At 38.7% G+C, this 26,526-nt stretch overlaps 2 protein-coding genes and 1 long non-coding RNA gene across 4 annotated transcripts; 1 reads left to right on the top strand and 2 right to left on the bottom strand.

Moving 5' to 3' along the window:
* Positions 1 to 277: 277 nt before the first annotated feature.
* On the bottom strand, positions 278 to 1,262 carry LOC148863113 (uncharacterized). The gene is made up of 2 exons (XR_016110004.1): positions 1,058 to 1,262; positions 278 to 932 (listed from the first exon to the last, which is right to left on the bottom strand). It is a non-coding gene; the product is annotated as an uncharacterized LOC148863113 (long non-coding RNA).
* Positions 1,263 to 3,419: 2,157 nt separating this feature from the next.
* LOC148863111 (S-adenosyl-L-methionine-dependent methyltransferases superfamily protein) lies at positions 3,420 to 26,162 on the bottom strand. 2 transcript variants are annotated; one of them, XM_088978538.1, is made up of 5 exons: positions 24,714 to 26,162; positions 24,548 to 24,582; positions 20,415 to 20,457; positions 14,894 to 15,008; positions 3,420 to 4,734 (listed from the first exon to the last, which is right to left on the bottom strand). In XM_088978538.1, the coding sequence occupies exons 4-5, from the start codon at positions 14,981 to 14,983 to the stop codon at positions 3,952 to 3,954; spliced, it is 873 nt and encodes a 290-aa protein (XP_088834664.1). In that variant the 5' UTR covers positions 14,984 to 15,008; positions 20,415 to 20,457; positions 24,548 to 24,582; positions 24,714 to 26,162; the 3' UTR covers positions 3,420 to 3,951. The 2 variants fall into 2 exon arrangements, with proteins under 2 accessions (XP_088834664.1, XP_088834665.1); XM_088978539.1 differs by lacking the exon at positions 20,415 to 20,457 and having other exon boundaries at positions 24,714 to 26,146.
* On the top strand, positions 22,586 to 22,951 carry LOC148863112 (uncharacterized). The gene has a single exon (XM_088976252.1). The coding sequence runs from the start codon at positions 22,586 to 22,588 to the stop codon at positions 22,949 to 22,951; it is 366 nt and encodes a 121-aa protein (XP_088832378.1).
* Positions 26,163 to 26,526: the final 364 nt, after the last annotated feature.

The following is a 26,526-nucleotide window of genomic DNA, read 5'->3' as shown; positions in this document are numbered from 1 at the left end:
TTCCCCCCACCCCCTACAAATCCATCCTGTTTTTTAGCTCTTTTATCTCCTTCACAAAGTTCTTGCACTGCCAATGAACCAAAGTAATACTGGTCTCCATTATAGTATAACTAATGGGAATTGTTCTCCTTCCTGTATTTTATTAGTTAATTAGATATTTCTCAGTTTACTTTGTTTTCTTTGGAAGGTTGGGTTTTAATTTGTGGTTCACAAATTCAGTTTAGTTTACCAGCAATACTCATTGTTAAGGTGTATCACAGTCTTGATGTGCACAGAAGTAAATAAAAGTAAATAAGATTAATTTTTCCTTGTTAGTAAGCAATTACAAATCTGATTTTCTTCACTATTTCTAGTTTATGCAATATTTAACTATAACTGCATTATAGAAAAATAAAACAAAAGTATTGTCCTCAAAATTTGGCTTTCCAAGCTCTTTGATGATGCAGACTAGAGGTTTCTTGAAAGTTTGACCCATGAGAACATATAACGTCTGTTGGAATGGTTAAAGCAAACAAAATCCTGTCCGTTGGAGCTTTGTTCAGGGATTAAACACACAGCTTTGATGCTTGTTAGACGTTATCCAACAGACTTGGAGATTTGTTCAGGGATGAAACACAATCAAACAAAACACAGTTCGACCCAAGGTTTCATTTGTACTTTCAAGCGACTGTTTCTTTCTCCATCTTCCTTCTCTATTGTTTCCAAGCATCTTTTCCAGAGTTTGCGCTCGGATCATCCAGTTTTCAGTTCTCTGTGGAACCAGAAGGCTCGTTGAAACGGAAGCACGTCTCAGGCAGGCAGAAACGACTTGTGAAGCTCCAGTATTAGCTAACGCAAAACTGGATAGAACCTAAGCTGCTTTCAAGGGGGAGATCAGCTTGTAAGACTAGCGACCCTGAAACTGCCTTCAATTGGTGCTTAGATCAAAGGTTCTGTCAGTTTGAAAAAAAAAAAAATCTCATCTGACTGAAGAAAACAACAATTTTGATGGTCAGATCGTTTGGCTGGGGGCTTGTTACAGAGGTTCAGCATTAAATCAATAGTCATATTAACATACCTGACAGAAAGTGGTTACATTTCCTTACTCACATAGGCACAAGAAACTATGTTTCCCAGTATCAAATCCGCATGTCCTTCCTCCCTTGCATTTATCAATTATCATGGTACTACCGAAGGCAACGGGTGGTCACCGGAATTGGTAAGTGACGGCATTGGGATAGTATAAACCTGTGACAGAGATGCATTGGGAAATCAAGCAATTCAAGTTTACATTTCTGCCCACTCATTCTACATAATCTATGCATCTCTTGATTGTCTTCCAAATTCCAAATTGTAATAGGGTGGGTGGTGCTTGAGGGTTGCTGGAATGAGCTGTTAGGTTTGATTCTAGATGAAAATCTTGTCTAGTTTGCAGAGGAGCAGAATTTTAATTACGACTTTGATTGTTGCTTACTTGCATGGTGTTTGAAAGTGTGGGCGTTTTGTGGGACTAATTTTCAAGAAAAAACATTCATGCTTTCATGACCCGTTTTTCACCAAAAAAAAAAAAGCTTCCGCCAGTGAGCAATACTATGCTGTTTGGTAAGGTGATTTTTATCACCCTTTTTCATGTATGTGCTGACAGGTAAGCACCATATAGGATGCACATCAGTCACCGAAGCGTTTCATGCATTGTTGGGGTCCCGATTTTCGAAGTATGTCCAATTTTTTAATAATCGGCTGAACCAAACAATAAGATACATGAGCGTTTATTGAAATGCCTATATAGATCCAACGTGACACCGTTTTTTTGAAAAACGGCCACAGTTCCAAACATCCCCCAGTCATGTTCTCTTACCTATCATCGAATCCTTTCTTCTTTTTTTCTCACAGTAATTAATTTATGGGGACCATGGCTGCCACCTGCCAATAAGCAGCTGGGCAGTCAGGTAAGTGACGGCAGATATAACTAGCACTACCACAGGATGAGTCACAATGCTCAGGAACCATTCGCAGAAGCTGGGCTTGGGTCAATGAGCACATATCCTCACTAAAATTGAAGAAGGGGTATTCATTCTGAGAGGAGAGGGAGAAGGGAGTGCTGGTGTCAAAACTGAATTGCCTGATGTTATAACAAACAAATAATAACAAGAACGGGACCCAATTTCTGATATCAGTCTGTCTCAAGAGAGAACCCATTAGTGATACAGATGGTGACAGAGAAGATATTATGATTTTCTCTCAATCAGGATTTGTATGTTTAAGAAGTTGGGCATCTGTAGTTTCCCTGCTGTAGGGATTGGAGTTGTCATGTGTGATATTGGAGTTGTCATGTGTGGTATTTTAAGAGCGAGAGAAGGGTAGTTTGGATAATTAGAAAATTTTAAATAGGCATATGATAATATTTTTTCAAAGTTAACAAACGGACTGGGTCTTTGTCTAACAGCCAAAGTTCAGGGGTTTTTGTTGCAAAAAAAAAAAAAGTGCAAGAGGTCTTTATCACAGACCCCATAGTACAAGGGGATCTGTGTAATTTACCCAAGAAAATAACTATGGAGGCTAGAAAGAGAATCAGAGAATGGTAACAGAAGGCCCTCATCTGACCCCTCACAATGTCTCAGGGTACATTCTCGCCATGTATTGAAAACATCTCCCGATGATAATACCAAAAATGGTGATGTCATCATTGAGATGGATTATGGGAGTATAATCCCTGTAGCGTGTTGAGACTACGAGATATACTTGTGATCAAGAAATTGGGCGTGGTGTGCTCGAGACCACGAGATATTGAGGTGGCATTACCCACCCTATGGACAACACCACGCCCAATTGTTTGGTGAACCATGTCACGCAGGGAGAACCCTGTTGACAGACTATGAAACATGGATAGCTAAGATTTTCCCCACCCTGTGGACAACACATTGGCTTACCTGTCTACGACACCGGAAAGGTGATTATGCGAGTTTCTGATTTCTGAGTTGAGTCTTCTGACCCATTGTTTCATACGGAAAATTTATGATGCCGAAGGTACGTTACCGGAAGGGCATTAACCAATCAAAAACCCTAATTTTGATAAAAACTATCTGATTGATTACAATTTTTATGATACCAGTTGATTAGTTATAAATTTTCCGGTACATGTCTTTCCTATTCTCTAGTTCAAACCTCTAACACAATTGAGAAATTTGTAGGGTGAAATTTATTAGTTGCAAGTGACATTTTAGGGTGTGAATTCTTCGACAGAATAAGAGAAAAATAGAAAGTCAAACAAAATTTATTAAGTACTTCCCTCAACTGTGTTTCTCTATATTTCCTATCAAACCAAATATAGATTTGTGGAACTTTTAAATTAAATAGAAAAAAAAAAAAAACAGTCATAAGCATTTGGTCCGCTACCTCAAGCATGAAAGACCAAGAAACAGTGGGCATTACTTGCTACGTTGCTGGTAATAAGTAACAGTTCTTAATATCAATTTTCCAGTACAACTGCTAGTTTCTGAAATTAACTATTTACATTTCTAGATAGGCAAGACAACGAGAAACATAATGATGTCAATAAACTAAACAGTATGGATCAATTGGCAGCCAAAGGAAGATAATAGTGGCAGTGTAGAAAGGCTTAAAACGTCAATATATCAAATGGTTAAGATAACCTTATCAGGCAAAGTTCTTATCCAAAGGTCTCCTGTGGCCCTTGATCAAGCTGAGTAAGAATTAGTAAGATTTTTGGGCTATGGTTCACTAATGATGTAACATGAACAATTCAGGTATGAACACAATAGAGCACACATAGTACCAATTACAGAGATGCATTCTTCACCTTTAGCAAGAGAATTTTGAAAGAATGCTGGTCTTCAGTAGTGCTCTGAGGTAATATTTGTCAATATCATTCTTCCCACCAAACATAACAGATTGAAATTTACTCGTGCATCCAATAATACGAGGAATGAAGAATGACTCCTTCCTCCACATTTAGTAGCTGTTGTTGTCATTCCTCCAGAAAGCCAAGCGAGGAAATTGCGAAAATAGAGATTCCATTACTGTTGTGGAAGTTGTTCTGCTTTTTGTTGTTGGCTCCCTTGCTCCCACTTGAATATCAGAATCCCGCCAGAACTTCACAACATGGAGGCTCTCTTCTTCTGTTGACCTCTGTACAATTATCCGAGAAGCATAGCCTTTCTCCCTCATAGCAAGGCATATCTGTGAGGGGTTATTTGCTGCTAGCATTACCATGTACAACCAGCCCCTATCTGATAAAAGCTTGTCTGCAATGGGTAGGATCCTATCAATAACCCTCCGCCCATTCTCTCCTCCTGCCCAAGCAGAAGTAATTCCATCTCGACCAACCTCATCCTCAGGTGTCGGTACATAAGGTGGGTTCACAACCATTACATCCACAATCCCTGACAATCGCTTTTCTAAACCAGATGCAATATCAGTAGATATCACCTCTGCATGCACTCCATGTGCCTTCAGTGTCTCACTAGTCACTTGCACAGCATGTGGGTTGATATCAGTAGCAATATAGTGGACACCGGCAACTTCTTGCCCAAGCATGATAGCCAGAGATGTGATAACATACCCACTGCCACAACCCACTTCCATGCATAATGATGGATGATGCTCCAACAGGTTAGTTCGATCAGCTAGTAGTGCATCAACCAGTGCAAAAGAATCATCACAGGGCTCATAAACTTCAGGATGGCTGCTCACAAGGCGGATCTGAGCACTTTTGGAATACATCTTGTATGAGACCTGTGGAGGCAACAAATTTTAGTTTCTCTTTGACGAAACATGCATATGACCAGAGACAACAAATACAAATAAGAGGACTTCTCAAACTAAATGGGTTCTGTATGATGGAGACCCCAACCAAGCGGGGGGGGACAAAGGCTGACTGTATAAACTGAGTGAAAAAGGCATATTCCTCTTTGATGACAAGAACCAAAATTCTGGATTCAACTCTCAACAGATAGATGACCAGTGATCTTAACTTGTCACCGCAGAAGTTTATCTTGCAGAGATCATGTGAGACAAAAGAAAGAAAGAAAGAAAGAAGAAAGTGTGCAAGATCTCAATGACTTGCCAACTCAGAATAGAGGAAGAATTTGGAAGGTTGTTTGCAATTGAAGGGAACAGGACGGAGCCAATAAGTGAAGCTGTCATGTTTGCAAAGAAAATGGATGAAGAGGAGAATAGGTAAAGGACTCCCCACCTAGTGGATTCTTGAAATTAAACTTTGATGGATGTAGTAGGGGAAACCCGGGACAATCGGGGATCGGGGGTGTTTTTAGGGATGACAATGGGGTCATCTCTGCTATGTTCTCAGGCCCAATTGGAGTGGGTGACTCTCTTAGAGCTGAGATCTGTGCAGTTATGGAAGGAGTCCGGAAAGCTAAGGAATTGAACATCAAGAAACTCATAATTGAAGGGGATTCAGAGGTGGTGATAGGGTGGCTGACTAAAGATCAAAATGATTTATGAAAGTCTAATAATGAGAAGAGGAAATTCAAGTGGCTGGTGCGGGAGATGGAAGTTAAGACATGTTGGATTAAAAGATCAGCTAATTCCCTATCTGATGGTTTAGCTAAACAAGAGGCAGAAAGGGATTCATTGTTTTGGGCTAAGCTGTAACGGTAGTGTCTTTGTCTTTTTCTTTTTTCCTTTCTTGAAGCTCTTTGTGACTCTTGGAAGATAAGTGTGTTTGTCTTCCACTTGTAAATTTTATACTGATCAATTAATGAAAGTGTTATTGATAAAAAAAAAAAAAAAGGAATAGGTAAAGGACTCTTTTTGCAAGTATTTATATAGAAATGTATGCACGAGCATGAGAGTTGAGCACATGAGAGAGAGGTGGCAAAAATTCACATGTACTGGTATAGAAAGTTTGAGAGGAGGCAAGCTAGGTGAGACGTTAGAAAAAGAGATTGATTTCTCTTCTTCAAACCCCAGGTAGCTTTACATTTTTTTTAATTTTTAATGCCCTCATACACAGTAAAAAATGATCTGATCACACACACCCAAGTCACTAGAGTGAGACCATGGAGTGGAAACAAAAACCAATGGAGTACCAAATTTGAAAAGTTCCAAAGCCTTGAAGCATTAATTGAGTTTGTTGTATGCATACTTGTAGACATATTTATGTATATACAAAGTATATTTATACATATAAATTTAAAAAAGGGTTACATGTAAATAATATGAATTTGGCTATATTTTAAAATAATTTTACTTCATTAAACAATTATGGACAATAAGAATGAATTAGAGGTGGGTGGAATGGTGGATGGAGAGAGAGAGAGAGAGAAAGATAACTATTAGTGCATAACTAAAAAAGGAAAGCACATTTTACAGTCTCCTATACAAGCCTTTTTTCCCTCGTCATACCAAAGCTGTACCATGCATTGTGCCAAGCATGCTGGAACCTTGGTCCTTATTTATTTGAAGAAAGTAAGATGAAATTTTATTAAAATCAATGTTGGTACAATTACAATAGGATTACAAGCAAAACAAAAGACCCAGGGAACAGCTGCAACCCCTACAACCAGGTACACGACTCAAGAAAGACAACAGAAACAACAACCCTCGCCACCTAAACAAACTCTGGCTTTCAAAGAATGCCCTGACAAATGAGTTCTTGAAGTTTTTATCAAATTGAAACTCAGAATCCAACTCTCACCACCACCCTGCTGACCAGATCTTCTACCTAAAGAGCTTTCAAATAATCTACAGTGCCTCTCCATCCAGATAGACCACAAAACTGCTGCTGGAATAATGGCAGTCCACATAGTCTTTTCCTTCCTTGACAGACCATCCACCATCCAAGCTCGAGCAGTTGTTTTAATTGAATGTGGTTTAACCCAACACAAACTCCTGACCTTGAAGAAATATATCCAAACTTTATACATGAAGGTACAATGGATAAGGACAGAAAATTAATCAAATGATGCAAGTTTCAAAAGTTTTTGGCTTTTTGCCAGTCTAAAGTTGGGAGTATTTGGGACAGGACTAAGAAGGGGAAGATTAAAAAAAAGCGTCTCAGGTAAGAAGGGCTCTGTGTTAGACGATGGACATGCTGAGGAAATGGATAAAGCTTGAGCACTGCTTCTCATCAGAAATGGATGATTGGGTTCAGGGTGTTTTTTTTATCATTGTATAAAGGCAGGGGTTGGGAGGGTTGTTGGAACTGCATATTATTGTTTGTCTTTGTGTGGTTTGTGGAAGGGGTCTTCACCATATTTGACGTGATTTTTTCTGTTGTATTTGGGGTGGCATTTTCAGGATGTCATTTTTTTTTATTGTAGGGCTGTTTATCTTTTGTCCAAAGGGTTTGATGTTAGAGTGGGTTTGCTCTTTGCTTGGTGATGTGTTATCACCCTGTTGTCTCCTCTTTTCTCCTCTTTCTTAATAAAGTTTATTTTTTATTTAGGTTGTGTTTGGTTGCAGTGCAATTTTATTTGCATTAGTACAAATGCATAGGAGTACAAATGATAAAAATGCAAATCCTCATTTAATTTTGTTTTGGGTTTTACTTTATTTTGATTCATGTGTTAATTTACTTCATTTATACTGCAATCAAACAAAATAAGCTAAAATTTGAAACAAAAATAAGTAAGAATTTACACTCAAATCATTTGTACTGCCATAGCTTTGCATTAGTGCAAATTTATTTGCATCACAACCAAACACAGCCTTATCTTCAAAAAAATGGATAAAGATGTGGTCTGTTGTCTCCTCTACATTGCAGAGGCCACACCATGCATCTTGAATCACTAATCCTCTACAGATTAATTTGTCCTCGATCAAGCATTTCCAATGCTGCTGTCCAACCCAAAAATGCAACCTTTGAAAGGGCCGAGGACTCCTGGATTGCTTTGTAAGGAAAAGGGCTAGATCTTGTGTTGATAGATGATTAACAAATGACTTGACAGACACACCCATCCTTAGTCCATCTCCAAATCTTGGTCCTTATGTTATGAACCACAGTTTTTCAAAATTTCCAAATTGTGTTTAGATGGCATTGCCACCCTTCAACATTTGAATCACAATTTAGAATGAAAGTGTCCATTAGGGGTGGCAATTTTCAACCCAGCCTGCTGAACCCACCAACCAACCCATTTACTTAGCAGGATGCTGATGGGTTGAATGACCTATTGGAAGGCTTAAATGGGTTGGATTGGATTGGTGGTACCCATTAAACCCAAAAAATAAAGCACTTTCCTATTCAGGTGGTGGGTCAATAATTCAATTGTTCAAGTCAAACAAGTCAACCTGTGAGGTCATAATTAAATAATAAAAATGGAAAATGGATACAATGCAAAAATTACCAAAAAGATCAGAAGTTTATAAAAAATGGATCTCTTTCTAATATTATATATACATCATACTAAACAAAATTAAGTGTGATAAAAAGAATTTTTTTTAATAATGGAAATGAAAAAAAAAATACAAAAAATAATAAAACAGTAAAAAAGATAAACTATCTAACCTGTTACCCACAAATTGAGTCAAACGGTAGTTCAACTGATTGGTTAATAGGGCAATCAACTGACAGGGTTGGCCAGTCCAATCAGCTAGTTCAACATGTAATTGATATTGCATCAGCCCAACCAAACAGGTCACTAAGATGGTGACAGCTTACCAGTCTTTACCGGCCAGTCCGCTAGGTTGTTGCAAGGTTGCTGGTCCAGTCAGCTGATTCAGCCACAGGTTGAAAACACACCTCTACTCTCTCTCCTCTTAGGGCATGTTCGTTTCCTCTTAACTCTTATCTCATAATAGGAATCTTTTAACTTTAAGAGAAAATTGCTTGTTCATTTCATCTTATCTCTTATCTCTTAAAGTGCAATCACACAACTTTTTGTTTTCCAATGATACCCCAAAAAAGACAAACAAAAACTCTCATACATGGGGTCAAAATGGGTATTTGATAATTTTCAGAATTCAGAATTCAGAATTCAGAACAACATTCTCTACATTCAGAGTTCAGAGGAAAGAAAAGTTCACCAATACCAATATACCCCTTAATGTAATTATTGCACTTTCAGATGTCAGACTTCAGAGCAAACGAACAGGCCCTAATTCTTTATTCATCATCTCATTGATTCCCACTTGCCCTTTAAATTAAAATAATGCAATAACTACAACCATTAACTATTTAACTCCATCTAATTGCTAATCCAAATGCTAAACTCCATTTAAGTTTCCCATGTACATAACTTGACAAACCCAAAACACCCAAATGAAGAACAATCATGTGTAGTGTTAGGCTATGTCTTGAAAAGGTATTAAAAATAGGTTGTTTAACTTTTAAGCCATCTTTTTATAAAACTAAAATTGTTAGAATGTTAATGGATTAGGTCAAGGTGGGTTTGCGTTGATCCCAACCCATTAAGATTCATTTAAATGGGTCATAACAGTTTGGCAGGTTAGATGGATGGGTTGAAACTCAACCCAAATCCAACCCACCCAAACTTGCTCAATTGCCACCCCTAGCATCCATTAAGGGTGCAAGTCAGGTTGGCCCAAAGCTTTTCAGGTTGGGTTTGGGTCAGGTAGGCCCAGTGTTTTAAAAGCACGAGGCGCAAGGATCAATTTGCATTTGAGGCATAAAGCGCAAGGCGAGGCACGTGCCTGTTTGAAGCAAGGCACAAAAATTAAAAAAAAAAAGCTAAAAATAAAAAAAAAGTCAGAAAAATAAAAATGCCAAAAAATATTCAAAAAATATTAAACATAATATTAATAAAAAATATAAACTTTAAAATTTAAAATAAATGTTTTAAAAAACCTATTATCCAAAATTAAAATACATAAACATAACATGTAAAGCATATTCAAATGTGAATTTAAAAATAAAATCAAACATATAAAACATTTTCAAACATGTAAAACCCACAATCTCTTTTTTTCCTCAATTGCATTACTTAAAGTAGCTAATGTGATGTAAAACATGTTACATTCCTGATTCTACGAGCCACCTTTGTGCCACGCCCCTCAAGGCAAGCCCAAACAAGTCCATGTTAGGGTCCCAAATTCTTAGTTCTAACAAAAAAAAATAATGGACCCTAACCTGAGGCACATCAAGCATGCACCTTTTGAAAGGGCTGCACCTAGGACCTGCTCGAGGCACCTACCCTAAAATGTGTCTCGCTTGTGCACCTAGGCATGTCTTTTAAATCACTGGGTTGGCCCAACTTCTCTACTTCCTTTTTGCCAAGTGTTCTTACTTTCTAGACTCCAGGGTTCAAGTTAAATCAATTTAGCACTATTATGTGTAAAAGAACATATTTATCATGTTTTAGAAAAAAAAAATTGCCTTTAAACTTGAAATTTTTGGCATATAATAGACATAAATACATAAAGATAGATGCATACATACTTGCAGTGAAAAAAAATACATAAATACATAGATATATGCATATATGGATGACTAGGTACATATACAAACATGAATACATACATATTGTAGTGCTTGGGTCAGCAGGGGACCTAAAGGGATCACCACCTAATTTTTACACAAAAATTAGGAAAAAGAGGAACAAGAGAGGAAAAAGGGGAGAGATGATTTTGGAAAACAGTTTTAGTCAAAACCAGAAACTTTAGTCCCAAAATCATTTAAGTGGCTCCAAAACCAATCTAGGTAAGTATTAGGGTACAACTGTGGAAGGGGTTGGGCACCACACCTTCCTGGAATCAAAATTTTGGCCTCTACTAATTCCCGGTTTTTGTTTACATCCAAAAAGAAACATAAAAAATAAAAAGAAATGCCCAATCATATTACTTAATGATTTCTCATATTTCCTCTCAACCTTTGAATGCCATGGACAAGATAAGGGAGAGAATTCCATCCTTGAAATCCCAATTTCCTAGCATAGTCTACATGGCCTAAATGCAAGGCTATAAGGTATGTTAAGATGCAAACAAGAAGATAAAAGCATTTACTTTATTATAGTTCCTACAAGATGCATGAGCATATATGACTTCTATTAAGAGAAGAAAGAGATGTAAGCAAGTAGATAAGAGTATTCACCATTATGCTATGTGATGCATGAGCATGTGAGAAAATGCAAGCAAATAACTATGGAGACAATAGAAACCAATGGGGACCACCCCTAACCAAGCAAGCAAATGATTAAGGGGATTTAAACAAATAACTAGGTGAATTAAAACTAAAGGGGCTCTTTCCTATTCATTGGATCACGCTCATACTCCATACAGATATGAGCCAATAAAAGACATCCCAAAACTATGCTATAATACTAAGCTAAGAACAAAACGCAAATAACTATGGACCAACCTCTAATGCAATATTTCCAAAAACAATCTTCTTACAATACCCGCTTGTCTTCACAACTATGACTCAAACACCTCGGCCCAACCTCCAAAGCTTTAACTTGTCCCACACAAACCAAAGACCTCAAGAGAGTCTACGTGAACTGGAGACTTAAAAGGAGGCTAGGGTTGTTCATAAGAAGGCCCAACCCAACCAAACCGACCAACCTGGACCGACCCAACCCGAGTCGGTCGGGTTTTCATCAGGACGGGTCGGTTTTGGGTTGTGCAAATTCCTAAACCGATATTCGGGTCAGTTTCGGTTTTCACACAAGAAAACCGAAACCGACCCGAACTGAACCGACTTAGTTCCTAGTTCAAACATGAAGTTCCAAAGCCCATTAGGCCACCTAGTTTTTGAATGGTTGCAATAAACTTTGGATTAGTGAATAGTGATTAATGAACAACTTTTGTGATTAACTTTTCATTTAAATTTTATCATAGGAGATGGCTGAAATGATGTTCAATTTATGACTGTTTTTAAAATTAGCAAGATTTTATCACAGGGATGAACTTAGAACCAAAACCGACCCAACCCGACTCAAACCGACCAGGTCGGCTTTGCTTAACACTGGGTCGGTTTCGGTTTCTATGTCAGGTAACCCGACCAGATCGGGTCGGTTGGAAAAACTGCAGTAAACCGACCCAACCCAACCCGTGAACAGCCCTAAAGGAGGCCCCTCAAGATCAAGAAGCAACACTCAGAAATTTAGAACAAGGAGAATCTTCTTCTCCTAAGAGTGGCTTGCTCTCCACAATGGGAGCTTCCACTCAATTGCACTTCTTGAGCATTGTGGTTTGTTCCTTACCAAGGCTCCTAAGACCCTTGTTTATAAAGTTGAGAGGGTCAAACTTCCAAAAGGGAAAATCTTGAACCTAGACATGGCTATGTCAAGGTGCCTCTTGAATTTGAATTAAATAAACTTTGATTCAATTTGGAAAGGTTCTAGAGGCATCTTTTGATTTTTGAAGGTCGAAATCAACACTTGAAACAAGTTTCCTGTAAGAAAAACACCCTAGAGGCGGTAAAAGGTTGAAAACACCAATCTGGGCATAATTATCAAAAAAAAAAAAAACATCAATCTGGGCATCTAGGAGTGGACAGTTGTGTGGCACACTGGATCAGCCACACAATGCTTCAGACCAGCCGCATGGCACTTTGACTAGCGAGCCTAGCAAGTGTTGATGCATGAGTTTATTGTGTAGTTCTCTCCAAGCCAATCATTTTGATATATTATATGTTGAGAACGGACACCGGATCAAAAGTTATGGCTGATAGAAGTGTCAAGACTCACTCAAACCCTGTTTTTGCCCGAGTCTTTGGTACTGCAACTACAAATTAGAGGTCCTCCTCCAGGTCTCAAGTCAGGTCCGAAAGGTGTCAAAACATAGTTTAGTACTTTAAACTATTTCTGGTTATTGATCCAAAAAAATTAGTTTAGCACTTTAAAATCCAAATTGGTCCCTAAAATGTGCATGAATACATGAGTCATGTAAACTATATGCAGATACCAAACTACAGGAATTCTATGCAGTTTGCGAAATTGTGCAAACACTTGCACAATTATGTGAATCGTGTGCCAAACATGCGCCAAGTGTGAGAAGTGTGTGAATTGTGTTCCAGTTATGCAAAATGTGCATATTCATCAAAAAAATTATGCAAAATGTGCACACCCTGAACAAGGATGGTTAAAATGGAGTGTCTACACATATATGCAGAAGTACTTACATACATGAATACATGTTTATATAATAGGATAAAGTACCTATTACCACCCTGAACATTGGGGATGGTGACACTTACCCCACTAAACTTTTATTTGCAACAAAAATCCCCCTGAACTTTCAAATTCCAGCACTTTGTCCCCTCCATTAGCATTCTGTCAATTAACTTTCAAAAATGTTCTCACCTGACTATCATGTGCTCATTAAACATTTCTATATCATAATCTACCTTTTTCTTAATTCCAGGACTATTTTTCCTCCTCTCAATGACAAATTAAATCTAACCTTAGAAATATACTCTTCATCCTCTTCTCCACCGAACAGAAAACCAGAGTCTCTCTCCCCTCTTGTTTCTTCTTCTCCTCTTCTTCTTTCTTTCTCTCCTCCCCACCTCTCCACTACTGCAATTAACTCGAAAATAGAGTAGCCACCGCCCTCCCTCCCACCACTGTCAACCTGTATATGAACAGTTAAACTCACACCCAACACAGCACTCATTACAACCCTTTAAATAGTTTTGAGCAGAGAATTAGACATTCTTTGTGTATACATAATTCCTGCTCCGTCTTTGCCCAAACGCCATAGCTACAGCATGGTTGACCAAATCAATGGCACCACCACTGGCAATTTGAGCCATGGATCATGTCCACTCCTTTGCTTTCTACCCTTTAACTTGTTTATAGTCATAAGTATAGCAGGGCTCAGATTGCTCATTACCAGCCCACCTTTGACTACCAGTCTACCAGGGCCAGGCACCGAGTCTAGTCGTCAATTGACTGCATGGCCACTAGTTTGAACACGGCCAGCTTGGCCAACATTGCTTAGTAGACCTCCTTGAATCATAGCAATTTGTGGCCTTTTTTAGTTCAGACTTCAGAGAGAAAAACGAAGGAGAGAGAAGAAGCAACAACCTCAGAAACGTTGCTGTCTCTTGAGAGGGTCTATGAGAGACCAGTTTTTCTCATTATTGCTTTCAGCTCATGGAATCCTGAATGGGTATTTTGTAACTTTATTTTCATCGTTAACTCTGTTAACTGATAGGGACAATGTGTTCAAATCTAAAAGTTAATGGGGGTCTTTGTCGCAAAACAAGATTCAGGGAGTTAAGTGTCACCACCCCCAAAGTACAGGGTGGTAATCTGTAATGTATCCTATATAATATTTATACATGCAAATATGAAATTAAGTTGGGCTCGGGTTGGGTCAGGCTCGTCAAGGCATCAACCCTAAACCAACCCAAAATTAAGTCAGATTCATACTTTTCAACTAACCCTATAACCCAAACTTCAACTCAACCCAGCCCAACCGGACTTTTTAAGGCTGGATACAAGCTAATCTGACCCAAGTTGCAGTCCTAGCATCCATGGAAGAACATAGGTTTGATTACCAAAGCAGTCAGACTAAGTGAAATCTATATCCAGCCCACCCAAGATGAGCTGGTCCAAAAACTAAATTAACACAAGACACAAAAGAATGCATGCCAAACCAACTCCAGTAAAAGCATGTCAGTTGGATCTTGGATTACCCTAAGTGTCTGTTGGATCACCCATTTAACTAGCCTATTGTCATTTCCAAGGGAAAAGATAGTATGATGCAAACAAATGAATTGGGTGGCTAGTTTGGAATAGCCCAACATACAGGATGCTACACATAATGTTGTATATAGTTATTTATGATATCCTTTTTTTGATGAATTTATTTATGATATCCTTTGTTCATTAATAAAATCTTAACTGTTAATGATAAAAAAAGTGACCATTTGAACTAAGGAGTTTTGATTTTGTGACAAATGGTTCAGTTCTTTGAAAGTTTACAACAAGACATAACACTTTAAACAGTCCACAAATTAGCAGCTTACTGGTTTACTGTTCCACCGGTCCCCTTCTTTAGTTCTGATGGAGGAGGGCATGGAGGAGCTTTCAGTCCTAACATCTATTTTTGGGTCCATTTCAGTTATCCCAAACTGCAACAACCTGTAGCAAAATTCAGCCAACAATCAGAATCCAACAGGGGATATGGATGCAACAATAAGATGCATACGGTAAAAGGGGTCCATATACGAAGATACACATAACAATGAAAGTATATGTGAGGGCAGCCTCAGCCTCTTCTAATAAAACTTAGGCATATTGGTGTCACCATGCCAAAAAAAGGAAAAAGCAAAAAAAATAAGCAAAAAAAATCTTTCAACACCCTATCTTGCCAAGTCATTAGTGGTCAAATCTATTTCTGTAGGGAACCATCCTATTTAGACCAACAGGGATGACAGAACTCCTCTTATCTCATTGAGGTAGTAGAAAGTCCCCAAGCTCCATGGCCCTCAGACATATCCATCACTTCATCTAATAACATTAACTAAGTCACCTTTGGTGGCCAAAAAAAACGAGACAAGACCTCCTAGCAATCCAAGCACCAGTACGAAGATCAAGAACTTTTTCTTTAGCAAAATTTGCAACTCAGAGCCAAGATAGGACCAAAGCATGCTTTCAGTGTACCCTGGATGACCCAGGGTTGCCAACACAATGCCAAAAAAGATGGTAGTAATGATTCAATCTATCAAATCCTTTCAAAAAAAAATTAATTAAGCAAGAAACAATTCATGAAGCAAAAACCATAAAATCCTACAATCTGCATGTTTGCCTAGGAAGAACCATGAAATTTATTGCAATACATTATGCTAATGTTGACAGGATGACACTACCCCATTCTCCAACATGCTCTATATTTTGCTACTCCATCTGGATAATGTCTTTAAGGCCCACCTAGTCACAACAATGGAGCATCCTCTAACTAGAAAAGGATTGCAAAGAAAACTTTCCTCTAAAATAATAGCCCTTCTTCCAACCTTGTTTGAGTCTGACCCTAATAAATTTGGACATCAGTTTAATGATAACAACTTTATCACTTCCATGAATGCCTCCAGTTTGCCCCAAATGAGTTGACCATCAAGCATTCATCAAACTTGGACTTCAACAGGCAAGTAATGCATAACCAGTTGCTTTCAATATTGGGATAGCAACAATAGAAACCAGGCTAAAGGATTCAAAACCAGCCAATTAACAAAATCAAGTTCCTGTTTTTTTTTTTGATCAATAACATCAATTTCATTAAATTAAGAGAATAGAAGGAAAGGAATACAGAGGGAGATAAAATAACTTAGCTCCCCAAAAAAACAGAAAACTCAGAGAAAGCAAAGAAAATTAAAAACTAGCCCAGAAAACAGCCTCCCTAATCACTCCTTGCTTGGCCAACCCATCCGCAAATGAGTTGGCACTCCTCTTCACCCAGCTGTACTGAATCTCTATGTCCCTACCCAGCCATAAGAACTGTTTTTTCTCATTGTTAAAGTTCCACAAACCACTGTCCTCTGTCTTCAACCAATTAACTACCACTTTCGAGTCACCTTCCAGAATCAAACGGCTAATATTTAGATCTTTTGCTCTTTGAATTCCTTCAAGCGCTGCAAGGATCTCAGCCCCAAGAGAGTCACCTTCTCCAATAGGGCCAAAGAATAAAGCAGTAACAATCCCTTCCTCATTCCTGAAGACTCCTCCAATCCCAGAGGGCCCTGGATTCCTTACACTACTGCCATCAAAATTCAGCTTTATAAAGCCCGAGGGGGGAGGGGACCAGAACGGGCAAAGAGTCCTCTTGCATCTTGCAGTGGAAGCAATCTCTTTCCAGTTTCTTAGCAAGTCATCCATGGGACAATCTGAAAACGACTCCAAAGATTTTAGCCAGTGGACCGCTCTTATAAGGATTCGATCTAACAAGTCTTCCAAAGTTTTTTCCTTGTCAGAAAATATGCGTGAGTTTCTTTCTACCCACAAAGACCAGCAAACCGCTGCCCTAATACACCTCCACATAGTCTTCCCTCGCTTCTTAGGCCAACTGAAAAGAGATGGGGAAAACAAACCTTGAAAAGTCTCCGGAGGATACCAAGAACACCCAAAACGGGAGAAAACCCACTCCCAAACAGATTTAGCAACCTTACAAGAGACCATGAGGTGGTAGCCAGATTCCCCATCAGCTTTACAAAGAGCACATCTATTATGAAGTAAACAATAGTTGGGTCTCTTTCTTTGGAGTAAGTCTAAAGTGTTGATTCTTTCCAAGAAAATTTCCCAACAAAAAAACCCCACTCGAGGAGGAAAAGGTCTGCTCCAAATTTCCTTAACTGGAAAAGACAACCCCAGGGGGGTAGGAGGCTGAGTTAAAGTTTCAATGAAAGAAGCACAAGAAAAGGTACCAGAGCTAGAAAGGGTCCAAAATCTGGTGTCTTCCTTAGCAGAGTTTAGGAAGACACCCTCAAGGGAGGCTAGCAGAGCTACCAGGCTATCCAAGTCCGTATCCCTAATTTCCCTACGCAGGCCAAGGTTCCAACCAAAGCCCGAAGTGGAAGCTGAAGGGACTGAGAAAGAAGAAATGGGTTCATTTTTCAAGTCTGAAAGAGCATACAAGGAAGGAAACTTGTCTTTCAGAAGAAAATCCCCGACCCAAAGATGTTCCCAGAGGTTACCAGAGGTTAGACCATACCTGATCCAAGGGGAGAAAACTGGAAGCAGATTGTGGATGGATTTCCAAGGAGAAGCTGTTGAAGCCCTTGCCAAGATTCCAGGATCCCAGCCAGTGTCTTCCAACCCATGAATGCTAGCCACAATCTTAGTCCACAATTTATCAATTTCCAAAGAGAACCTCCATAACCACTTCCCTAGAAGAGCCATGTTCCTTTTCTTGAAATTACCAATCCCTAGACCCCCTATTGTTTTACACCTAGAGACCACCTCCCAACTCACCCTATGATCTCTCTTCTCCTCTCCAAGCTCCCAAAGAAAGTTCCTTATTAATTTTTCCAAAAGGTTTGAAACCTTTGAGGGGATCTTAAACACTGACAGAAAGTAAACAGGAAAGTTAGCTAGGGTAGATTTAATGAGAGAGACTCTTCCACCTAAAGAAAGATAACTCCTCTTCCAGGACGCTAGCCTCTTCTCAAACCTCTCCACTACCGGAGCCCAAAAGCTGACACTCTTAGGATTATCTCCTAAAGGGAGGCCCAAGTAAGCCAGGGGCCAATCCGTAATAGCACAACCTAGCTCATCTGCAGATTCCCTTAGGTCTCTTTCGTTCACACAAAATCAAGTTCCTGTTATGAAGAGAACTCAAAAGAGAAAACAAAAACAATAACTAAAACCCATGAAACCCCCTTTCCTCATCCTCTTAATACAAGAAATTCTTCATCAATTCCATTAAGATCCAACCAACTTATGATGTTATCCTTAAGACCATGCACTCTAATGTAAGTATAAACACTAGTAATATCAGAAGATTGGATTTTTTTCCCATCTTTGACCCAAAAGAGACTCTGAAACTGCACTCCCTGAGAATTCCAGTTTGATAAATATATTCAACTCGACTCGACTAAGCCTTGTCCCAACTATATGAGGTTGGCTGCATGAATCCTGTTCCACCATTCCACCCTGTTCGGTACAATATCCATTGTTAAATCATGGGCCCTCAAATCATTTTTCACTGCATCAATCCATGTCCTTTTTGGCCCGTCCTAGCGCTTCTAGATCCTTCAACTGGCAACAAATAACACCAGTCTCATAAAATATTGTAATGAACAATCAATAAAAATAAACAAATGGCCTCATATAAGAAGCTAAGATTAAAACAAAGGTAAGAGATAGTAAAAGATAATGAAATAAATAGAGCTTTGAACTGAGTTCCAAATAAGAAACCTAAGAAAATGCATGAACACCATTAAAAATATAAAGAATAATTCGGGTCAAAAATAAAAATATTAAATGTTCAAAACTTTGAGATAAATAGCAACTCCAGATTCACATGTTTGGCTTCTCTCTAGCTTCTATCTTATTAAGGGATATGATATGGAACAGATAGAAAAGACAGAATTAGATGATTGTATTCGTAGAAATCTAGAAATAACCCTAATATCTGAAAAAAAATGAAATTAAGATTGGCAATACATGAGCATTCCAAATAATGCACCAGTAAGGAGTAACACTGTGCAAGTTGATGGGTCTAGAAGAATTAGGGAAAGGCTGAAAGGATGTAGATTGAGGTAGAGAGAAACAGTCCTTTGACAAAGAGTGGCAGAAAAGAATCTGTCTAGCTGACCCCATTTGGGACAAGGCTCTATTGACCTGAATTAGATGATGTTGACCCCATTTGGGACAAGGCCCTATTGACCTGAATTAGATGATATCATGATATACCAGAAAGCACAGACGTAATAATCACTTAACAGCAAGGTTCACTCAGGGTCACCGATACACATTAAGATTGATGACTTTTTCAATGCTTTAATCGTTAATAGGCAGTGTACGGTATCTGCTGTTAAATTTTCAAAAGAAAACAATATAAAGAGGTGAGAGTTTTGATGGTTCAAAACTCTTGATATGCAATTTCCTCGTATCAATAGTATTAATACTTTGAACCTTGCTTAATGGTGTCCCAGGAGATGGTCAGTGAGGTTTACTATGGTTAATGTGGTTACAGATTTTGACTAAGGAGTCATTACTTCCTTTAGATTATTGAATTAATCACTAAAAACACAAAAGTACAGAAAATTCAAAATCATATATACAGTTCAGGAAAGCTGTAAGTGTTTCATGACAGAAAACCCTTTGCAGAGAGATACTTAGGCACCATGCTCCAAAAACATCTGCAGAGTATATCCGACTGCATAGGACATACTTTTATTCATTCAACGAAAGAAACGGGTGGCTGATGTAGACACGAGTTTTGTTTTCCTTTTATATTGACAAAATTTGTAGATACCATCTCAAAGCAAAGCTAAGACATATCAGTAATATTCCTTTCTCATTGTTTTTTAATACTCACTAGCCAACTACAAAAAGGGTAAACAAAGTAAGAAAGTTTCCGTTTGCATGACTTATGCTAGGGACAAAAAAAATGACATGTTTTATAAAATTTGACATCGACATTTTTAGAGTTCCTGCAGGACTGCCTTCTGGAGGATGAGCGGACAGACATGTATAGATAGCCTCAGCTCAGGATTTCAAGAGCTTCGTAGGGGTTTCTTCTAAAAACAAATCGTGCTAAACTTTCATGCTGGTAAAACATATTTCAGAAACCATGTGTTCATTTTAACTTATTCTAGCACTTACTGATTACAGTATTCTTAATTTATTCTAACACTTATATTACTAGAATAAATAACTAAAAACAGCCAGACTGACGATCAATTCAGAGAAAAGAAGCGAATGTTCAACTTTAACCATAAACAAAGAACCAAACCAAAGTACTGCATACAGATCAACAATAGCGAAGAGACAAAACGAAGCAGCGAAGAATGACAATGAATTTTATGAAGAGGAATAAATCGAACTTACCACCCCAAAATTACAGAGCCCTTATCCAACCAAAAGCAAGAACCTGAGAACAAAGAAAAAGTGAAAGAAATCTAAATAACACTTCCTAAGAAATTAAAAATGATATGGCATTCTTCGTGTTTACTTTTATCATTTTGCATTGAGAAATCATTCTCAACTTAATTAGACTGATGAAAAAAGTGCTATCCTACTGATTTTCCATCTCATATTAGGTTCTTGAAATAAAAAAGAAAAACTCAAAAGCCAAATGCTAATGTAACATTAGAAGAAAATGTTACTGTGGGACTGGTTTTTAACGTGAGAACGGTAGCTCTGATTTACTTAAAAAAGGGTTTTTTACCAGGCATCGGAACCTTTTGCCGTTGGTAAAATAGTCATCGGAACAGTAACGCCACTTGCCTGTGTCACCAGTCGCCAGGGGACAGGATAGAGAGATGAGCGGGCTACGAGTGAGGAGCGGAAGAGTCGAGAGAGAGGTTGAACGAATGGCATGAACTATTCGCATCCAAAACATTGAAAAAAAAAGAAAAAAAGAAAGGGTAAATTTCTTAAATTACCCTAGTTTAGCTAATTGACTAAGGTGGCATTGGGCAAGTCCTTTTAGGAAGATCTTCCAAAACCTCAAGACCTCAAAAGACTGACGAGCTTTCATAGGTAGATCTTCAAAGACCAAACCGTTTGGTTGCAATTTTTTTAAAGATCTTTCAAAAGCTAGAAAGATCGAGAGACCTTTTGGCAAACATGCTTATCGGTTCTTCTTACATACATGTTAAATATTGTGTGTGGGCCCTAGTAATGCATTCAAATATGCAAATATTACTTGTGGGTCCCACTTACACATTTACCTAAACAAAGAAATAGGCTCATAAATTAAGGCCTCATTAAAACAGTGTTCATAAAAGATTATACGGAAGAAAACTATTTAAAAAAGTTTTAGAAATAATTAATAACTAGTTAATGACTAGAATAAGAAAAACAATAACTAGTTAATAACTAGAAGAAGATTCAATGGTGCAGCCACTGGATGTTGATGCTGATGTTTTGTTACCATTTGAACTTATAGTTTGATGTAGTTGGGTTGTATATATGCTTAGCATGTATTCAAATGTTGAGCCTTTGTTGTGATATAAAAAAGGAAAAAAAAAAAAGGCATATCTGTACTTCAAATGTTGAGCATCTTCTTTTCACCACTAGGTCCACTACCAGATGCTGCCATGATTGTCCCAATAGTAAGGGATCATGATGGAAATATTGTCCTCAGTTTCTCAGGTCTGATTGGACATGGAAATTCTCTGAGGGCTGAAATTCTTGCTTTAATTCAAGGATTGGATCCGCTGATTTTGAATTATATGAAGGAGTTGGATGTGGAAAACTGGAGGGTGACTACCAAACAACAATTTGTTGTATAATATGCAAGAGGAGACCCCTTGGAAGTTCACACCTCTGATCAGATGGGCTCATTCTCTAGGCAGCAACTTGAATAGCTCATTCAACTGGGTTATTTTGATCCCCTTCCTTGCAGCTTCTAATAATTATTCTTCAGTAGTGTATATACTTTTGTTCCTGGTAGGAAATAAGGGGAGAGCTCAAGAATTTCACAGCCCAGGCAATGCTCCACCCATGATTCTATCTCTGTATGATACATCCATGTCCTGCTGATAAGCTGCTTGTATTACATTTTGGTTCACTTCTTCACAAAATCAACCTTTGTAGTCTCAGATTACTATCCCAAAAGCCATACTCCCAATTTGTTCATTAAATGAATCATCAACATTTTCTATGACTCATAATTCACAAGGCGGTTTCTGTTGAATGCATATTGTCAGTTTGGTTGGAAAGATTTAAGGGGGCAAGACTGTTTAGTTGCAGAGACTGCTGGACCTTGACGTTTTCACAGTAAGTATTTTTTCCCCTCATAAAATGATTTCTTTAGATTAATTAGAGTTCCAAAAGATGAAGGACAGAGTGATTTTGAATGGGAATTCTGTAATAGACTTGGATGTGGAGTTCCCTTTTCAATGAAAAAGGATAATCAATTTTCTTTTTCTTTTCCAACTATTCACATGGCTTCTCCTTCTCTGCAGTTCTTTTTTCTCTTTAACTGTTGATTCTTTTTCTTTAAGCACTTTGGGCAGGGAGATTAAACCACTTGCTAAAACAAAGGGCAGAACATGTCTGGAGTGGATGAGGAACCAGAGAAAACTCTTAGATCATGTGAAGAATGGAGACTTAAAGGAAATCAAGCTTATGAAAAGGGTAATCTAGGAGAAGTAGAGGATTGCTACACAGAAGGGGTGAATTGTGTTTCTCCAAATGAGAAGTCCATGGCATGCCTTGAGGCTATGATGTTGTGTTATAGCAACCGTGCTGCAACAAGGATGTCTCTTAGAAGGATGAGAGAGGCACTTGTGGACTGTATGGCAGCTATTGCAATAGAGCCTGAATATCTCAAGGTTCAATACAGAGCTGCAAAATGTTATCTTGAGTTGGGAGAAGTTGAAGATGCAACAAAATATTTCATGAAATTGAACTTCTGATGGTTTGCAGAAAGCTGTACAAGTGGCTGATTATATGGTTCAAACTACTGAACTTTTGCAACAGAAAACTACAGGTTTGTTTGGGGAATTGTACATATGTAAGGGTGTAAAACAACTGACGGCAACTGTTGCCTGGAAAATTAACATAGTACTTACTCTTCACTACTTCTACTGCTGTCAATAGATCGGGTCCTGAGTCTCCTGAGTCCTTACCTGATAAGAAAACACACCCAATTCTGTGTTCTGACCTACACACTATAGGGTTTGTAAGTAAATGATCAGAACCTACTCTATTGTTTGTTGGGCTTGTGGGGTCTCACCTCATTATAATAATAGATATCCTCATATATAGCCATGCCCATGTTTGTTTTGATGCTAAACCTGCTAATTCTCTCTCTCACATGTAAATCTCAACCTTATTTTGATTGGAAGGAAGTTGAAGCCAAATTACTAGAGAACTTGAAGGAATTCTGATAACGAATGTGGTTTTCCCATGGGTAGGGCAATATTTGCAAACCCCAATGGATTGTTTATTCATTTAATGGTACAGTATGCCCACAACTTGGCAATCCAAACCTGATGAAGTGGTGGAAACAAAAAGATATGGGTTCCAAGTTCCAACAGGTTGACCGGGTTTGGATATAGAAATTCGAACCCCCTATTCCCACCACTCCTCATCTGCAACTGTCAACCACCAGACCCACCCAGGTCCAAATCATTCATCAACCCTGTTAATGTTCTGACTACACCCCTCCCCCCACCTCTCTCTCTCTCTGAAATAATTCTCCTTGGTGGGACCTTGCACATGAGGCAGACAAAGTAATAGTTATGCACCAAGAGACTCAATCATGCACCCTCCACAACACCCCAGGAAGGCACCCTCCACAACACCCCAATGGGCTAAAATAATTAAAATGCTTACCGATTCCAGAAACGGGTCTCCATAGCAGAGGATTTATCCCCCTAGTGTATATCACAGTAGAAGGCCAGACAGCCCCAACTACAGTATCATCAATACTGACTATAACCTCCCTAAAAGGTCCATTTCCTAGAGTCTGAGTAAGATTAATGGAAATCAATTCCTTAACTCTCCACAACCACCTTAAATTACAATTTTAACATTAGCGTGCAGGGCAAGTCACCTAACATCAAACAGGTTTATATTGAAAAATTCTTCATTCTGTTTAGACGCATATGGGACATGTGCAATGCAAAAATCCACCAAAAAAAGCGTGTTGGATCCCCCTGCAACTGGTGGAGAAAGCTGGACCCTATGGACAACCACAAGCAATAAACAAATAGTTCACCAAACACCCCCCAGAAAAATCCTGAAGCCTACATACATGTTGATGGCTCATACGATCAGGAGCAACTGGAATAGGTTATGTTACCGCATCAAACGAGTGTTTCTAATATGACTGAATCATTTGCTACGCCAACTATTGTATATATGATTCAGATCGCAGAAATTTGAAATGTAAATAGACATAAAAAAATGTTGATGATAGAACACTAACAAATGTTAAGCCCTAACCTGGAGCCTAATGTGTCAATGGAATCCGAAAAAAAAAAAGAGCAAATGGCAGATGAGTATACCTGAACACGGTGAAGAACAGCTGGTAATTAGCCTCCTACAAGAAAAAATGTCAATTAGTACTTGATGGAAGAAGAAGAAGAAGAAGAAGAAGAAGAAGAAGAAGGGGAAATTCATGGAACGATGAAAAAAATAGATGATTGAAGGAATTAAAAGGAGAAGAACTACCTGTGCCGATGCTTCTCAGTCGCTTGGGGCAAAGTTCCTCTCAGTCACTTTCGAAAGTGGAGAACGAAGGATGTTTCGTCAAGTTCGAATATTTGCTAGAAGGTGAAAAGCCCGAATAGAGCAAAAGCTTCGGTTGTAGCTTTTCAGATAAAAGACCATTTTGGACTTTTACGGTTTTTTAGGGGTCTCATATTTTAGTCTAACGGGCTTTCATTATCCAAACAAAAAAAAGGATTTTTGGTCTTCCGGGCTTCTAAAAGCCTTGTTTCTTACAATTCACTAATTATATACCCCTCTTGTTAGCATCCGTTAATAGTCTGTCACGGTCTGTGCACATTTAACCCTACGTGACGTATAAATTTTTTTTCTAAACTCAGTATTATCCTCATCCGCTTAACCTTCATTCTCTCTCTCCATTCTCACACCTCCCCCTTCACCTTTGGTCTCTCTCTCCCCTTCTTTCTCCGTTTGGTTTCAATGGTTTCAGCATATTCATATATATACTAAGGGGTTAGAAATCCGGCCATGAAGAAGAAGAAAAATAAGTGGAAGGAGAGAAAGAGAGGAAGAGAGAGAATAGATCGGAGAGAGATCTTGCAGTCGCCACCCCTATTCTCGTCGCAAGATTAAAGAAATGAATAGTGCAGACTTGTACTGCAGTTGCTCAATAGTCGCCGCCCCTGTCTTTGGTCTCGGTGTTCGACTGAAAATTGCTCTTCTCATTCTCATGCGCATGCTCCATCATGTTCAGATCCGCCGCTGCAATGAGTTGCAACGGCGACAGCGATGATTAAACAGTAAAATGAGAGAGAGGACGGGAGGAGATAAGGAGAAAAAAAAAAGATGAAGAGAAACTGGTTCTAGTAGAGGTCGACGATGAAAGGTATTGTAACAGTCGATTTCGAATGATTTTATTGGGATCTGAATAAGAGGGGAAAAAGGAATGGACACAGAGAGAGAAATGGGAGAGAATGGCCAGAGGGGTGCCGCTGGTTCACCGCCGCTCCTCTATTTTCGTTTGAAGAGGGGTCATCGCCGCCGCCGCTGCAACTCATTGTAGCGGCGGATCTAAACATGATAGATTGCCTTCTCTCTCTCTCTCTCTCTCTCTCTCTCTCTCTCTCTCTCCCCAGTCTTTTTTCCCACCCTTTCCCTCATTTACTTTTGCATTTTAAATCATTGTTCACCCCATTGGCAGCAAAACGCAGATTCTCCGACAAGCAGAACTCGAGTTTAGAAATTAACTTCCTCTCACTAAACTATTTGTTATATCCCCGGTCGTCATTGCTACTCGAAGCTAGTAGTTGATGATTGGAACTAATCGAAATCTCTCCCTTGCTCCTCTATTCCCGCGTTGGCATTAATTCTCAGTCTTAGGCCATATAAGGTTCGTCTGAGGCCAGATAAGGTAAGTTTACTCTCGTTACTAGCTTGGCGTTCATCAGATCCACACTCGTGGTTCATAGCATTCAACTCTCAGAAGGCATCTCCTTTGCTTTATTTGCCATCAAATCCGTACAGACCAAGGGGTTTTCATTGTTGTCGTTTCATCCCTTTGCTTTCTCTCATTGTTGCCGATGTTATCAAAGGGCTTGAGATCGCGTACAAGCCATTGAGTTCAATGTTTCTTTCCCCTTTCCCTCGGTAAAATAGTATTTTTGCCTTTCTGTTAACGGGTGCTAACGGAAGGGGAAGTTTTAAAACGCAACAGGTGACAATCCAATACATGTCTTAATTAGTTGTTAACCAGCCATCTAAATACAAATGCATTAATAGTCCCAAATCGTTTTCATTCAATAAAGTTGGGGTCTGA

This window comes from Nelumbo lutea, chromosome 3 (assembly GCF_056320005.1).
Source record: "Nelumbo lutea isolate HS-2025 chromosome 3, American lotus-T2T, whole genome shotgun sequence".
NCBI lineage: Eukaryota > Viridiplantae > Streptophyta > Magnoliopsida > Proteales > Nelumbonaceae > Nelumbo > Nelumbo lutea.
Note: the sequence above shows the minus strand (reverse complement) of the source record. Positions and strands in the feature narration are given on the sequence as shown.